Source organism: Erythrolamprus reginae, chromosome Z (assembly GCF_031021105.1).
Source record: "Erythrolamprus reginae isolate rEryReg1 chromosome Z, rEryReg1.hap1, whole genome shotgun sequence".
NCBI classification, from domain to species: domain Eukaryota; kingdom Metazoa; phylum Chordata; class Lepidosauria; order Squamata; family Dipsadidae; genus Erythrolamprus; species Erythrolamprus reginae.
In genome coordinates this window covers 112,099,022-112,114,114 of record NC_091963.1, presented here as the reverse complement: position 1 = coordinate 112,114,114, position 15,093 = coordinate 112,099,022, and the positions used below count along the sequence as shown (strand labels likewise).

The 15,093-nt window shown below is 41.5% G+C and overlaps 1 protein-coding gene across 2 annotated transcripts in view; it reads left to right on the top strand.

Moving 5' to 3' along the window:
• The window catches only part of OSBPL7 (oxysterol binding protein like 7), a 63,876-nt gene that overhangs the window by 13,413 nt on the left and 35,370 nt on the right, over positions 1-15,093 (top strand). The window contains exons 2-11 of one of the 2 annotated variants that reach the window (XM_070729283.1): positions 1,720-1,918; positions 3,240-3,362; positions 6,177-6,230; positions 6,397-6,510; positions 8,416-8,541; positions 10,016-10,142; positions 11,264-11,367; positions 11,599-11,691; positions 12,030-12,159; positions 13,446-13,594. In XM_070729283.1, the coding sequence (XP_070585384.1) occupies positions 1,820-1,918; positions 3,240-3,362; positions 6,177-6,230; positions 6,397-6,510; positions 8,416-8,541; positions 10,016-10,142; positions 11,264-11,367; positions 11,599-11,691; positions 12,030-12,159; positions 13,446-13,594 (1,119 nt within the window). In that variant the 5' untranslated portion in view covers positions 1,720-1,819. Of the gene's footprint in view, positions 1-1,719; positions 1,919-3,239; positions 3,363-6,176; positions 6,231-6,396; positions 6,511-8,415; positions 8,542-10,015; positions 10,143-11,263; positions 11,368-11,598; positions 11,692-12,026; positions 12,160-13,445; positions 13,595-15,093 lie in introns of those variants that run through there. The other variant, XM_070729282.1, reaches the window with a different exon arrangement.

Sequence of the window (15,093 nt, the reverse complement as noted above, 5' to 3'; positions counted from 1 at the left end):
GCTTTGGTTAGTAGAGTGATGTTACCGGAGAAGAAGCTGCATAGGATTAGTTTAACAATTCTTGAAGCTTTTTTTTTTTTTGCAATGTTGTTGCAGTGGATCTATGACTGAGCTCACCTAAAGCTCATTTCCGTAAAGGGAGCCATAATTTACTGTTTATGTGAAATTACATCCAGTGCCTCCCTTTGTAAGATTCCCTTTTCTATTTCAGGGAACTCAACTGACCTTTAAAAAAAAAACACAAGAATTTATGCAAGATGTATTCCCTTTCTCCCCTTTGTTTCTGTCTCTAGCAAAAAACAGAGAGGGACTGAGACATTAAAGCTGCAGAGTTCTACATGACTGTTCCAATTGAATTCAGGGCACTTTACATCTGGGTAAATACACATAAGATCAGGTGACACACTGAGAACCTGTTTGCTAAGGGAGGATTGATGCATAATGGGTGTAACTGAATAGCTGCTGTAACAGAACCAGAAAAGTGTTGACAATTGTACAGGTGAGACTGGTCAGAGGGCCAGGTGTAGAAATGGGGTTCAGGTTTGTTTAAGAGGAGCACCTGAGCCTCTATCCCCAGGAGGATTAGGTGACTCAGTCATAGCAATACCAGGGTGGTTTCTTCCTATTGTTAAATGCTAATTGTTCTCTCTTCACTAGGAGGGAAACACACCTTATGCTTATATGCTAAATTTTGCAGCAGGAAGACAAAAACAGAGGAATCTACATTTTGCAGTCAGAACAAGCTCTGCAAGAGATAAAACCAAGCTTAGTGCATGTGAGGCTGCTGTTCACCATTTGTGCTTTGGATAAGGATGGAGGAAAAAATGAAAGTAGAAACAAGGCTCAAGAGTGGGGGAAATGGATCAATGTTTGTGCATGAGAGAGAGAGAAAGCAAGGCTCATTCAGTTTCTACATATTGCTGTGCAGAGGTTGAAAGCATGGTTATCCAATATCTCTTAAGGATCATGAAATCACAGACTTGTTTTTAGGATATCAGAAATTAGGAGGCTGAGATCTCTTAAGAGGGGACTGCAATGTAAGACAAAACTAAGAGTAATTCAGCATGATAGGGGGTAAGGTTTTGTGGTATCTTTTTCAAACGTTAGCCAAAGAGGAAATCATGATTGAGGCTAATACTCTGGATAAATCCTCACAGACATGGCTATACAGCAAAACAAAGGTCACAATCTGGAATTTTTCCTTGATTCTGGATCCTTTTGTTAATTATTTGTTCCCTTCATAACAGATCCTGGAAATGAAGACAACTGTGTATCCTGTTGTGTGAGACAGTACAATTGGACATAAGAATAATTTTTTAATAAGCCTCCATCAGGTTGTGCTTTGAAAGAGGTGGAAAAGCCTGTCACATTCCGATTTTGCAACATGAATTTCAAAAGAGGATTTAAAAAAAATCTATATTCCAATTTTTGTCTAGAATCATTGAAGGGATACTTTAAAAACCTGAGTTCTGGGCAAGGAATTATTTGTGAAAAAAGGGCATAATTTGTGGAATAAAGAAGCAAAGCAAAAAGACATTAGTTGTGATTAAGAAATACAGATACCATCTGATAAGGAAATAGAATACTACCCCTCCACATAACGGAAATGCTTTGATCACTACACTATATGGGTGATACAATTTCTTTGGGAGTTATTTTAATCAGGATGTCTGAGTACTAATTTGTCTATTTTTTTCCCTCCTTTTCTCATGGCCACAGCCCTCTGAAATTGATGATTTGCAGATGAAGATACAGTCCCAAAAAAGTGTATTGCTGATGCTCCCTTTGTTCATGGCAAGAGAAGATACTCTTCCCAGGGATGGGTAACCATGAAAAAGAAGTATCATCTCCTAAAAGGGCATTACCCCCTTCCCGGTCGAATAGCACTGTATCTTCCAAACACAGCATCACTTGGCAGGTGTGGATCCTTTTAATTGATTATCTGCAAAACTGATCCCTACATGTCCCTGGGATTGGGGGAGATCAAATGTATGACCAGATATATCTATTTACATTGGTTGGGTTAATGGACATGTTGGGTGGGAAGCTGGGCTAGGTATTTTATGGCCCATGGGCCCCATCTGACCCTTTGGTTGTCCCTGTCAGAGTTCGGGCATCAGCACCGTGGCCTTGGCAGGACATGGGGGGTGCAGCAGTGGGGATGCAGGGCAGCAAAGTTGACCCTCCACCAGAGTCCACGTTTTTCATGTGGCTCCTTGAGAAAATTAATTGCTCCTCTCTGTTCTAAATGCTAGTAAATAGCAATTCCTAATATTGCCTGTGTTGTTTGTATTTTGTGAGACTGTTGAAAGTGGTAGTTCAGTTGTGTTCAGGGGTCTGTCCACTCCAGATTGCAATACAGGCAAAGCACTTGGTCTTGGATTCTAGCTGGCAGTGATAAGGGACTGCAGGATAGTGAGTGATGCTTGGATAATTATAACCCAAGTCATTACCCTATTTGGACAGGGAGTCATTGCCCTCACCACCTCGAGGTTTGATTACTGCAACGCTCTCTACATGGGGCTACCTTTGAAAAGTGTTCGGAAACTTCAGATCGTGCAGAACGTGGCCGCGAGAGCCATCATGGGGCTTCCCAGACTCGCCCATGTTTCTATAACACTCCGTGGCCTGCATTGGCTGCCAATCAGTTTCTGGTCACAATTCAAAGTGTTGGTTATGACCTTTAAAGCCCTACATGGCATTGGACCAGAGTACCTCCGGAACGCTTGCTACCGCATGAATCCCAATAAGGTCCCACAGAGTTGGCCTTCTCCGAGTCCTGTCGACCAAACAATGTCGTTTGGCGAGCCCCAGGGGAAGAGCCTTCTCTGTGGCGGCCCTGGCCCTCTGAATCAACTCCCCCCAGAGATTAGAACGGCCCCCACCCTCCTTGTCTTTTGCAAACTACTCAAGACCCACCTTTATCCTCAGGCATGGGGGAGTTAAGACACCTTCCCCCAGGCTTTTATATTTTATGTTTGGTATATATGTGTTGTTTGGTTTTTTAAGTATGATAGGGTTTTATATGCTTTTTTTTTTAATATTAGATTTGTTTCGCTATAACATTGTTTTTATTATTACTGTCAGCCGCCCCGAGTCTTCGGAGAGGGGCGGCATACACATCTAATAAATTATTATTATTATTATTATTATTATTATTATTATTATTATCAACTATTTCACTTTGAATGAAAGCTCCCATGTTTCTGAAACACCCCCCTCCCCCTTTTTTTACATAGAGTTCTGAGAGCTGGGAAGTGATAGATGATTTGCATATCCATAGTGGGGTCATCCCACAGCCAGAAAGGCAGGAGGGTTACCTGCTAAAGAAGCGAAAATGGCCCTTGAAAGGCTGGCACAAGGTATGGTGTCAATAAAGTGGCAGGATTCCTATTTCCTTTCTATGATTTAATGGGGGGAGGGGGGCATGAACTGCAGTTTTGCTCTTTGTTATCCTGAGTTGTCCCTACTTGTTTATTTTATTTATTTATTTACAATGAAGGTTATAGAGCAGTGGTTCTCAACCTTTCTAATGCCGCGACCCCTTAATACAATTCCTCACGTTGTGATGACCCCCAGCCATAAGTGTAGCACCAATTCCCCCAACAGAGCTTTAAGCTGATTGGCAGGAAGGTCAGAGGGACAACCCTACTGTAAACACCTGATTGGTCGGGTTGTAAAAATATGTCCCACTCGCAAGGCACCAGAATAGAAGCTTTAGTTCCTAACACCATGAGAAATTTGTCTTTTCCCATGGTCTTAGGCGACCCCTGTGAAACGATCGTTCGACCCCCAAAGGGATCTCAACCTCCGGGTTGAGAACCACTGTTATAGAGGATATACTTGTAGTAAAATATATCAGAGAAAGAATAGAAGAAAAGATATAGGAATAAAATATATGAATGAAAGAATAGAAAAAAAGATATAGGAACAGAAATAAAATATAGGAGATATAGGAGAGACAATAGGACAGAGGACAGAAGGCACACTAGTGAACTTATGCACGCCCCTTATGCACTTGTCTTGCTATTCCCAGTGATCTGAATTAAGTAACTATAGCACCAAATTAACACCTCCAATTCCAAGCCACTCTGGCTCTCCTGAGATAAGTAAAATGTTGATCTCCCAAATATTTGCTGGCTGCTTCTGTGAATTCCAGGAGTTGCACTTCAGTCTATCAGGAGACTGATAAATGACAGGTTGTTCTTTCAAGAGTTCTTACAAGGATTGTTGCCATAATATGTATGAATTGTTTTGGATGCTTTGGGGATACAATTTTAGGCATATTTAGCTGTGAATGGAAGTTAATGGGTTTAATTTCCATGTATTGCAAATTCCAAATATTTCCAAGATGCCATACTAAGGATTAAAGTCTGCTGCAATTGATTGAGATTATTCTAACAAAATACAAAGTTTTCATCACTTAAGAACACCAGGACTTCTATCCTTATATGACATAGTTGTAAGTAATGGCATGTCCAGCAAGCCATATTGCTATTATTAAACAAGGATTACACACGTTGTTATGTGAGGACTTCATGTGACTATACCTTGCGACTTCTTGCCAGCTTCCCTATTGACTTTGCTTATCAAAATCCAGCGGGAATGGTCATAGATCACAATCACAATCACAAATACTAGCCATATAGATAGTCCTCGACTTACAACTATAATTGAGCCCAAGGTTTCTGTTATTAAGTGAGATATTTGTAAAGTGAATTGTGCCCCATTTTATTACCTTTCTTGTTTCATTTGTTAAGGAATTCATATCTGTGAAAATAAATTATAATAAATCTGGCCTGCTTTATTTAACAAAGAAAAAGAGTTCAAAGTGTGGATAATTTTTTATTTGGAATATTTAAAAGATATTGAACAACAATTGTCTCAGAACAATCACCTAAATAGTGAACATCTGTGTAAGCAGTAAGAATCGGAGGATGATGTTGGCTAAACTCAAGAGAGAAATTAATTTTCAGGGAAAAGATATCTAATCAGGACAAAACCCTGTGTTTAATAGCCAAAGGATATTTATTTACTTTTAAAGTATTTATTTACTTTATTTATATTCTGTGGTGGCGAGTGGTTAAAATGCAGTACTGCAGGTTACTTCTGCTGACTACTGGCTGCCAGTAATTCAGCAGTTTAATTCTCACTAGCTCAAAGTTGACTCAATTTTCTATCCTTCTGAGGTTGGTAAAATGAGGACCCAGATTGTTGGGGGAAATATGCTGACTCTAAATATGCTTAGAAAGGGTTGTAAAGCACTTTGAAGTGATGTATAAGTCTAAGTGTTATTTCACCTTTAATGTTTTTTATAAATAATTCAAAGAGCCTACACAATACTTCTGCATTCTATTTTCCTCACAACAATCCTGTGACTTGGATTTTGCTGAGAGAGAGTAACTAGCCCAAAGTTACCCAGCTAATTTTGATGTCTAAGGAAGTACCTAGCATTCGCAAATCTTCTGGTTTCTAGCCTGGTGCCTTAATGCCTTAATGAGCCGGGGTGGCGCAGCAGGTAGAGTGCTGTACTGCAGGCCACTGAAGCTGACTTGTAGATCTGAAGGTCAGCGGTTCAATATCTCATCACCTGCTCAAGGTTGACTCAGCCTTCCACCCTTCCGAGGTGGGTAAAATGAGGACCCGGATTGTGGGGGCAATAGCCTAGCTCTGTTAAAAAAAGTACTATTGCTAACATGTTGTAAGCCGCCCTGAGTCTAAGGAGAAGGGCGGCATAAAAATCGAATGAATGAATGAATGAATGAATGAATAAATTACTAGATCAAATGCTGACTGCTGGAGGAGTAGAATATACATTCTGAACAAGGGCACGATGGGTGTTTATAATTTTGATTGGAAATACTGAACACTAAATAAATAGTAATTCTGTTTATTTTGTGGGGCATGCTTATGAGTTCCATTTTTAGTAAACAATCTAAAACAATTTTTTCCAGTTGATGGACTACAACTTCTAAAATTCTCAGCTGGCATAGTCATTAATTGAGTTGGAAAAGACTAGTCTAGAAACCACTGAGTATGATCAAAGCAATTTGAAATGATATTGTCCTACTCTTTTAAGGAATATCATTTGATATAGCTTATTAATTTTATTCAATCAAGTCCAGTACTATTGACTTATTCCTCCCCCCCCCCTTTTCTTTCTTTTTCTCTCTAAGCGTTATTTTGTTTTGGAAGATGGCATTCTGAAATATGCCACAACACGCCAAGATGTGAGTATAAAATAGTGGAATTGAGAATAACTGAGTGTCATGCACCAATATTTACAGGAATCATGATGGGGACAAAGGGGGGCAGTTCATTTACTGAGAAATGTTTTTAAGAAAAGGACTGATATAATTTCTCTGTGTAACTCTACATTTGTGATATTTTCTCTAGGTCTTGAAGGGGAAGTTACATGGCTCCATAGATGTTTGTTTGTCAGTCATGTCAGTTAATAAGAAGGCCCAACGTGTGGACTTGGACACGGAAGACAATATTTATCATCTTAAGGTACACGTGGAATGATACAGGATGAAAGAAAAGACCAGTGGAATTCTGCAATCGTATGCCAATTCATCCCTAAGCTTTGGCTTAGAAGAATTATTTATTGGCCAAGTGTGATTGGACACACAATGAATTTGTTTTTGTTAACAAATGCTAAGCTGTTCTTTCTGCATTGTTCAAAATCTGAGAACTGAGAACATCGGAGAATATATGTATTTGAATATTTGAGAATATATGTGATGGAGGAAGGGTTAAACCAGTGGTTCTCAACCTGGGGGTCAGGACCCCTTTGGGGGTTGAACGACCATTTCCCAGGGGTCGCCTAAGACCATGGGAAAAGACAAATTTCCCATGGAGTTAAGAATGAAAGCTTCTATTCTGGCACCTTGGAACATATTTTTACAATCCGACCAATCAGGCGTTTACAGTGGGGGTTTGCCTCTGACCTTCCTGCCAATCAGCTTAAAGCTCTATTGGTAGAATTGGGGCTAGACTTATGATTGGGGGTCACCACAACATGAGGAACTGAATTATAGGGTCGCGGCATTAGAAAGGTTGAGAGCCACTGGCTTAAACTGACAAGTTACACCTGAAAACTTGTTTTTGCAAAGTTATTGTGTTGGCTGCACAGAAAAATTATCACCGAGTATCCACACCGAGCATTTTTTCCCCATTTTTTTGTCTGGATCTCTGGTAAAGGATAAAGAGTCCACTTGTTCTCCTTTGTGAAGATAGAATTCAAATCCTAATTGAGTAATTAAGGCCCGTTCACTTGTGCATATGCATGCAATTATGGCATCTTGAAGTCTGGTTGTATTCATCCATTGCTAAAAGCAGGATTTAGCTTCTAAGTTACATTTTCTTGCACTTTTCAAATAATGTAGCTGGTTGATCCTGTATGAATCGATGCTTGCACATTTTTATTTGTTATGATTAGGTGTCTGAAGCTTCCTTTAGCAGAGTTTCTGAAATGAGGCAGTTTTTAAATCTTCTAAGTCAAATAAATACTTAATGGCAACTGTTTTCTCTACCCTAGCCATAGCAAGTTATTGTCAGTCAGAAAAAATCAGGAAAAAAAATCACAAAGTCTTGCCAAGGAGTCATGTTAAGATAAGTTTAGTTAGTCTAGTTTAGTTTATTTAGATTTGTATGCCGCCCCTCTCCGCAGACTCGGGGCGGCTCACAACAAAGTGAAAAAACAATTTACAACAAATCTAAATTTCTACTAAAAACATTTAAAAAAACCCATTTTCTAAACACACATACATACACACATACCATTCATAAATTGTATATGCCCGGGGGAGATGTCTCAGTTCCCCCATGCCTGACGACACAGGTGGGTCTTAAGGAGCTTACGAAAGGCAAGGAGAGTAGGGGCAGTTCTAATCTCCGGGGGGAGTTGGTTCCAGAGGGCCGGGGCCACCACAGAGAAGGCTCTTCCCCTGGGGCCCGCCAACCAACATTGTTTAGTTGACGGGACCCGGAGAAGGCCCACTCTGTGGGATCTAATTGGTCACTGGGATTCGTGCGGCAGCAGGCGCTCTCGGAGATAAGGCTCATAAATTCATGCCAACTCTCAAATAAAGGCCTAGAAATCAGTTTTGTGCCTCAGATTTCAATCGTGATCTTTTACCCTCATTTGATTCGAGGTACAATTTCCACTAAGCAGAGTTGGCCATACCTTTAGATGAATGAAGACGCTACCTGCTGTTACTAATTTGGGGTATCGGAAGAAGGAACAGATTGTTGCTGTCAGAGAGGGGAAATGAAACATTTATGATTTTTTTACTGCCATATAAACATTAGTTTCAGCAAAAGATGTCATTTGCTGCTGCAGCTCAAAATCACAATGTTTTGGACAAATGCTTTTAACATTTTGCTGTCCTGTCTCGGCCTCACTTATTTTAGATAAAGTCCCCAGAGCTATTCAATAATTGGGTTGCAAAGCTGTGCTTGCACCGGCAAGCAGAGAAATCACATGTATCCCGAAGACCGTTCATAACAAGTGGTGGCAGAGCATCTCATCCCACACAAGTGAGTACAATAAAATGAATCCTTCTTGCTTGATAGCAAGCATGTCTTCTGAAATGTGATAATGAAACATCTTAAGCCTCCTTCACTGTTTTTTGCAGATTGTATGCAAAGAGGGAAATTGTATAGCATCTTTCCAAAGAATTACTTTTTGCAACATGGGTTGAAGTTGTATAGATTATTCCAGTGAATAATTCTCCTCTCCTTCCTGGCCGCTCCAGTTTTCTCCCTAGAATGCTTTTGAGCTCTTCGTGGACTTAGAAGCTAGAAAATGAAAAAGTAAATTGGGTGAAAGCTGCTGCTTCTATTTTGCTGAGAAAGCCAGCACATAGAATAGAATAGAATTTTATTGGCCAAGTGTGATTGGACACACAAGGAATTTGTCTTGGTGCATATCCTCTCAGCATACATAAAATAAAATATACATTTGTCAAGAATCATGTGGTACGACACTTAATGATTGTCATAGGGGTCAAATAAGCAGTGAAGAAGCAATATTAATAAAAATCTTAGGATATAAGCAACAAGTTACAGTCATGCAGTCAACATGGGAGGAAATGGGTGATAGGAATGATGAGAAAAACTAGTAGAACAGAAGTGCAGATTTAGTAGAAAGTCTGACAGTGTTGAGGAAATTATTTGTTTAGTAGAGTGATGGCGTTCGGCAAAAAACTGTTCTTGTGTCTAGTTGTCTTAGTGTGCAGTGCTCTGTAGCGACGTTTTGACGGTAGGAGTTGAAGGAGAAAAAAATTATCTTGTTGCCGAGTAAATTGGGTGATATTTAGAAGAGGCAAAGTGAAATACCAGGTGTGCGTTTTGATCTAAGTGTCCGTATGGATTTTTCTGAGCATCAGCAAGATTCATCTTGGAAATGAATATTTTTTTAAATGATTCTGCCAGCTGGGTGGCAGGACCTAGGCAAATTTGGTTGACAATGAAAACTAAGCCGCTCCAAACCCTGGGAGAGGGGCGGCATACAAATATAATAAATTATTATTATTATTATTATTATTATTATTATTATTATTATTATTATTATTATTATAAGCAGTTTCAGATGTGGTAATTCAACATCCACCAGGAAATCAAACATCAAAGCAACAAGTTAAAAAAAAATCCCAGCAAAGTCATAGCAAACCACTTCCAAACTATTGTTAAGAAAATGACATGGAAAATTCCACATAGTCCTCGGAAGACAAGTTGGAATTAAGCATGTTGCTACTATTGTATTTTATGAAAGTCAGTATGAGCCTGAGGGTAGTATTCAAACTCTCCTTTGTACTCCATTTCTCAGGCAAGTTTCTTATGTAGTTGGGAATGTTCTCTATGGTATCCATTTTGTGATAATTTTTTTACAGATTGGTCAGAATTTCACAGGCTGAAGATCCACCCTAAAGTCTGAAATGAAGTGAATTATCCATCTCCTTTTTGGTTCTAGTTTCCATTCTTCCTATATTGTCTTGTTTTATTCTTGTAGGCTTACCGCTCACGGCGCCACCTACTGATATCAGAAAGCGCTCCTGCCTTATCTTCACTGGACAGTCCCCCCAAAAAGGTGAATTCTTGGCTCAGTGACAGCAAGGGACTGGACAGGTGCTCAGCAGGTAAGAATGAAACCTTCTTCTCATCACCTCGAGGCTCGACTACTGCAATGCTCTCTACATGGGGCTACCTTTGAAAAGTGTTCAGAAACTTCAGATCATGCAGAATGCAGCTGCGAGAGCAATCATGGGCTTCCCCAAAAATGCCCATGTAACACCAACACTCCGCAGTCTGCATTGGTTGCCGATCAATTTCCGGTCACAATTCAAAGTGTTGGTCATCACCTATAAAGCCCTTCATGGCACCGGACCAGGGTATCTACGAGACCGCCTCCTGCCGCACGAATCCCAGCGACCGGTTAGGTCCCACAGAGTGGGCCTTCTCTGGATCCCGTCAACAAAACAATGTCGTTTGGTGGGGCCCAGGGGAAGAGCCTTCTCTGTGGCGGCCCCGGCCCTCTGGAACCAACTCCCCCCGGAGATTAGAATTGCCCCCACCCTCCTCGCCTTTCGTAAGCTCCTTAAAACCCACCTCTGCCGTCAGGCATGGGGGAACTGAGATATTCTTTCTCCCTAGGCCTTTACAATTTACGCATGCTTGTTTGTATGTATGTTTGGTTTTACAAATAAGGGCTTTTAGCTGTTTTAGTATTGGATTTAAATGCTGTTTTTATTACTGTTGTTAGCCGCCCCGAGTCTGCGGAGAGGGGCGGCATACAAATCCAATAAATAAAATAAATAAAATAATAAATAAGATTTTTCTTAGCTGGTAGTCACAATATTTAAGCCTTGGCTATTTCTAAGCCAACTTTCATCTTCAGAGATAAGAAAATTAGAATCAGCAAGATTCTAATCACAGTAAGTAGATACCTGATGAAGAGATTGACCAGTTACCTACTTTTAATATAGTACCTTCTGTTACAGATAGATCTTGTGGGCAAGTTCTTCTTAATCAATTTTCCTTAGGTTTTGGTCATTGAATACTGTAAGTTCATGGGAATTTAGCCAGTGAAATATGTTTTCAATGTAGGTCATCAATTTATTATTTCCTTTGCAAATTTCCCCCAGTGGGTGTTCTTTTCCAACAGATGATTGTCTGGTGTTTTGATATTCTGAGAGAACAGGCAGTGCTGCCATACTATATCCTACTCTACTTTTTCCTATTTTTTTCTATTTTTTCCCAGAACTCTCAGAATGTCAGGGAAAGCTTCAAGAGCTCAGCCATATGCTACAAAGTTTGGAATCTCTCCACCGTATTCCCTCTGCCCCTCTAATCTCAAGCAGTCAGGTAAGGTACAGGTGTGTTAGTAGCATTCCTTTTCTGCAAAGTTTTACATTAAAAGAAATAATTAGGGAACATATTTGGTCAAAGGTTACTTTCACACTACTCAGGGCAGTTACGAGTCACTGCTGTAATAACAGTTACAAATCGGAGCACTCCTGAGATTAGATTATAATTAGCATTTTTTGATTTTGGAATTGATCTTTGATGGTTTGAGATTGCATCTTGATTTTACAGACCTCAACAGGAACAGAAAGACCCAGAAAGGCAAAGAGATCGACGCGGATCTGGTGCACTCAGAGCTTTGCAAAGGATGACACCATAGGCAGGGTGAGATGGTTTGGGATTGGGGTAGATAGTGTTTGGCACAAAGGTAGGAAATATAGAGTGAAATCAGCAATGGAGAGACTTTTTTGCTCTGTAAAAGATCCCAATTTCAGATCTCCAGAGAGGGCTGGATGAAGGGCCCAAAGAGTCACTACCAATCGGTGTGATCAATAGTGGACCATTGACTGCATTCCAAAGTTAGGAAGGGCCACATTTGGTTATGGAGATGAGGTACTTTTCTGGGATCGAGAAAAGAATCATCAAGGGATTTTAAAGGAAAGAATTTGTGATAGGGAAGTTTTTTGTGGGTGCCTAAAACCAATTGGTTTTTCTTCTAGCAGGTGGGACGCTTGCACGGCTCCGTTCCCAATCTCTCAAGATATTTTGACTCCTGTCAGAACCAGACCATGTTTAGCGTACCTCCAGAGTATAGCCAACTCCAAAGAAGTTTCTGGATCTTAGCTCAGAAAGGTGAGCTCAGTGCAGGTATTAATCGTTATATCCAAAGCTCATGGATAGTGTTGGGCGAACCCAACGAAGTTCGGGTTCGGCAAACTTACCGGAACTTGGCAGCGGAGTTCGGGTAAGTTCGCCGAACCCGAAACTGAACACTTCTCTGTGATGTCAAAACCCCGCCCCCGGAATCCCATCGTGGGATTCCCTACCTCCTTTTGCTTGCAGCGCCATTCCCGAGGTGGGGCTGCGGCGTCCGATCCTTTTCCATAAAAATAAAAGGATAAATAAATAATTACCCTGCTTTGGGAATGGTGCTGCAAGCAAAAGGAAGCGGGGAATCCCACGATGGGATTCCGGGGGCGGGGTTTTGACGTCACGGAGACTCCCCGTTTCTGCCAGCCAGGAAGGAGTCTCCATGACCTCAAAGCTCCATCCCTGGAATCCCATCGTGGGATTCCCTGCCTCCTTTTGCGCCTCCCGACCAGCCAACAGCTCCCCGGCGTTCACCTTCCTCCTCTTCTCACCCAGCTCCTCCTCTTCTCACTGAGTTAGAGCCCTCCCAACTCCCCCTCCCACCCACCGCGGTGTTCGAGCGAACGCCGAATCCGAACCCAAACTTTTTAAAAAGTTTGGGTTCGGGTTCGGGTTCGGCATTGTTGTGAGCTGCCCCGAGTCTTCGGAGAGGGGTGGCATACAAATCTAATAAATAAAAAAATAAAAAATAAATTTCGGTACAAGCCCGAACTTTGCAAGTTCGGTTCACCCAACACTACTCATGGATAACTCTCTTATTTTTACTACAGTGTAGTGGGAGACACTGATTTCCATTTTGGACTGTGGAGAAGAATGAAGCCATTGTTTTATGGCAGGGGTGTCAAAGTCGATTTCATTGAGGGGTGCATCAGGGTTGTGTTTAACCTTGGAGGGATGGCGTGGCTGGAGGTTTGTGTGGCCAGCTCAATATCATTCATGCCAGGGGTGCTTGTGACAGCCTGAGTGCTTTGCCAAGCTCTGTTTTTGGCCGCGATGGCCTCCTGTAACCCTCGGCCAATGAAAACGGAGCTCGGGAGGGCCGCATATTGAATTATTATTATTATTATGTGGAAGTTCATAATGCCTGCAGGCACCATCTTGTCTATTTGTGCACGTATTAATCCCACTTTGATCATTGCTGTCTATAAAATTTGAGGTTCTTCAAGAAAGTTAACATTCTAAGGATCCCAGAATCTTTTCCTGACAACCGAATCCTCTGCACTAATGGAATATAATGCGGTCTGCATTTTTTTCTTTTTCATTGCCAGTTCATGGTTCTCTCAGCAGTGTGCTGGCTGTGCTGACCTCTGAGCGTGACCGTCTCCAAGAATTGCAGCAGATGCTAGATCTACAACGTGACACACTGTCTTCTGCACAGGATGACCTTGGGGACGGCATCAACTCTACTACGGCTGGTGTAAGGGGTCATGATGCTTTGAAGGAATTGTTAAGTGTTGGTTTAAGGCTTTGCTGAGAAATTCCTATATCCCCACCTGCCACCCCAAATCAAGCCCAAATCAAGCAAGGATCTTCCCACCACATCACTACCATCTTACATTCTGTATTTGAAAGAAGTATTTCTTGCAAAGATGAAGAAGAAATACTGAAGAAATTCCAGCTTTTTTTTTTCTGTAATACTCAGGGTGGCATACTTAACGCTCCTACCTCCTGTTTTTCCCACAAGAAAACTCTGTGTCAGAGAGAAATCACCTGTCCCACAGTCATCCCCTGGCCTTCATGCTTACAGAGGGACTAGAACTCAGTGCCTCTTTTAGTCCACCCCCTTAACTAAGGATGGGTGAGGTTAACTGGCACCAAACTGGTAAACATCAGTGGTTCTCAACCTGGGGGTCGGGACCCCTTTGGGGGTCGAATGACCGTTTTACAGGGGTCACCTAAGACCATGGGAAACGACAAATTCCCCATGGTGTTAGGAACTAAAGCTTCTATTCTGTCGCCTTGGAAAATATTTTTACAGTCTGACCAATCACGTGTTTACAGTGGGGGTGTCCCTCTGACCTTCCTGCCAATCAGCATAAAGCTCTGTTGGGGGAATTAGTGCTAGACCTATGGTTGGGGGTCACCACAACATGAAGAACTATGTTAATAATAATAATAATAATAATAATAATAATAATAATAATAATAATAATTATTATTATTATTATTATTACTATTACTATTACTATTACTATTATTATTATTTATTGGATTTGTATGCCGCCCCTCTCCGTAGACTCGGGGCGGCTAACAACAATGATAAAAACAGCATGTGACAATCCAATAATAAAACAACTAAAACCCCTTATTATAAAACCAAACATACACACAGACATACCATGCATAACTTGTAATGGCCTAGGGGGAAGGAATATCTCAACTCCCCCATGCCTGGTGGTATAAATCAGTCTTGAGTAGTTTACGAAAGACAGGGAGGGTGGAGGCAATTCTAATCTCCGGGGGGAGTTGGTTCCAGAGGGCCGGGGCCGCTACAGAGAAGGCTCTTCCCCTGGGGCCCGCCAAACGACATTGTTTAGTCAACAGGACCCGGAGAAGGCCAACTCTGTGGGACCTTATTGGTCGCTGGGATTCATGTGGTAGCAGGCGGTTCCTGAGGTAGTCTGGTCCAAAGCCATGTAGGTCTTTAAAGGTCATGACCAACACTTTGAATTGTGACCGGAAACTGATCGGCAGCCAATGCAAGCCACAGAGTGTTGAGGAAACATGGGCGAATCTTGGAAGCCCCACAATAGCTCTCGCGGATGCGTTCTGCATGATCTGAAGTTTCCGAACACTTTTCAAAGGTAGCCCCATGTAGAGAGCGTTGCAGTAATCGAACCTTGAGGTGATGAAGGCATGAGTGACCGTGAGCAATGACTCCCTATCCAAATAGGGCTGCAACTGGTGCACCAGGCG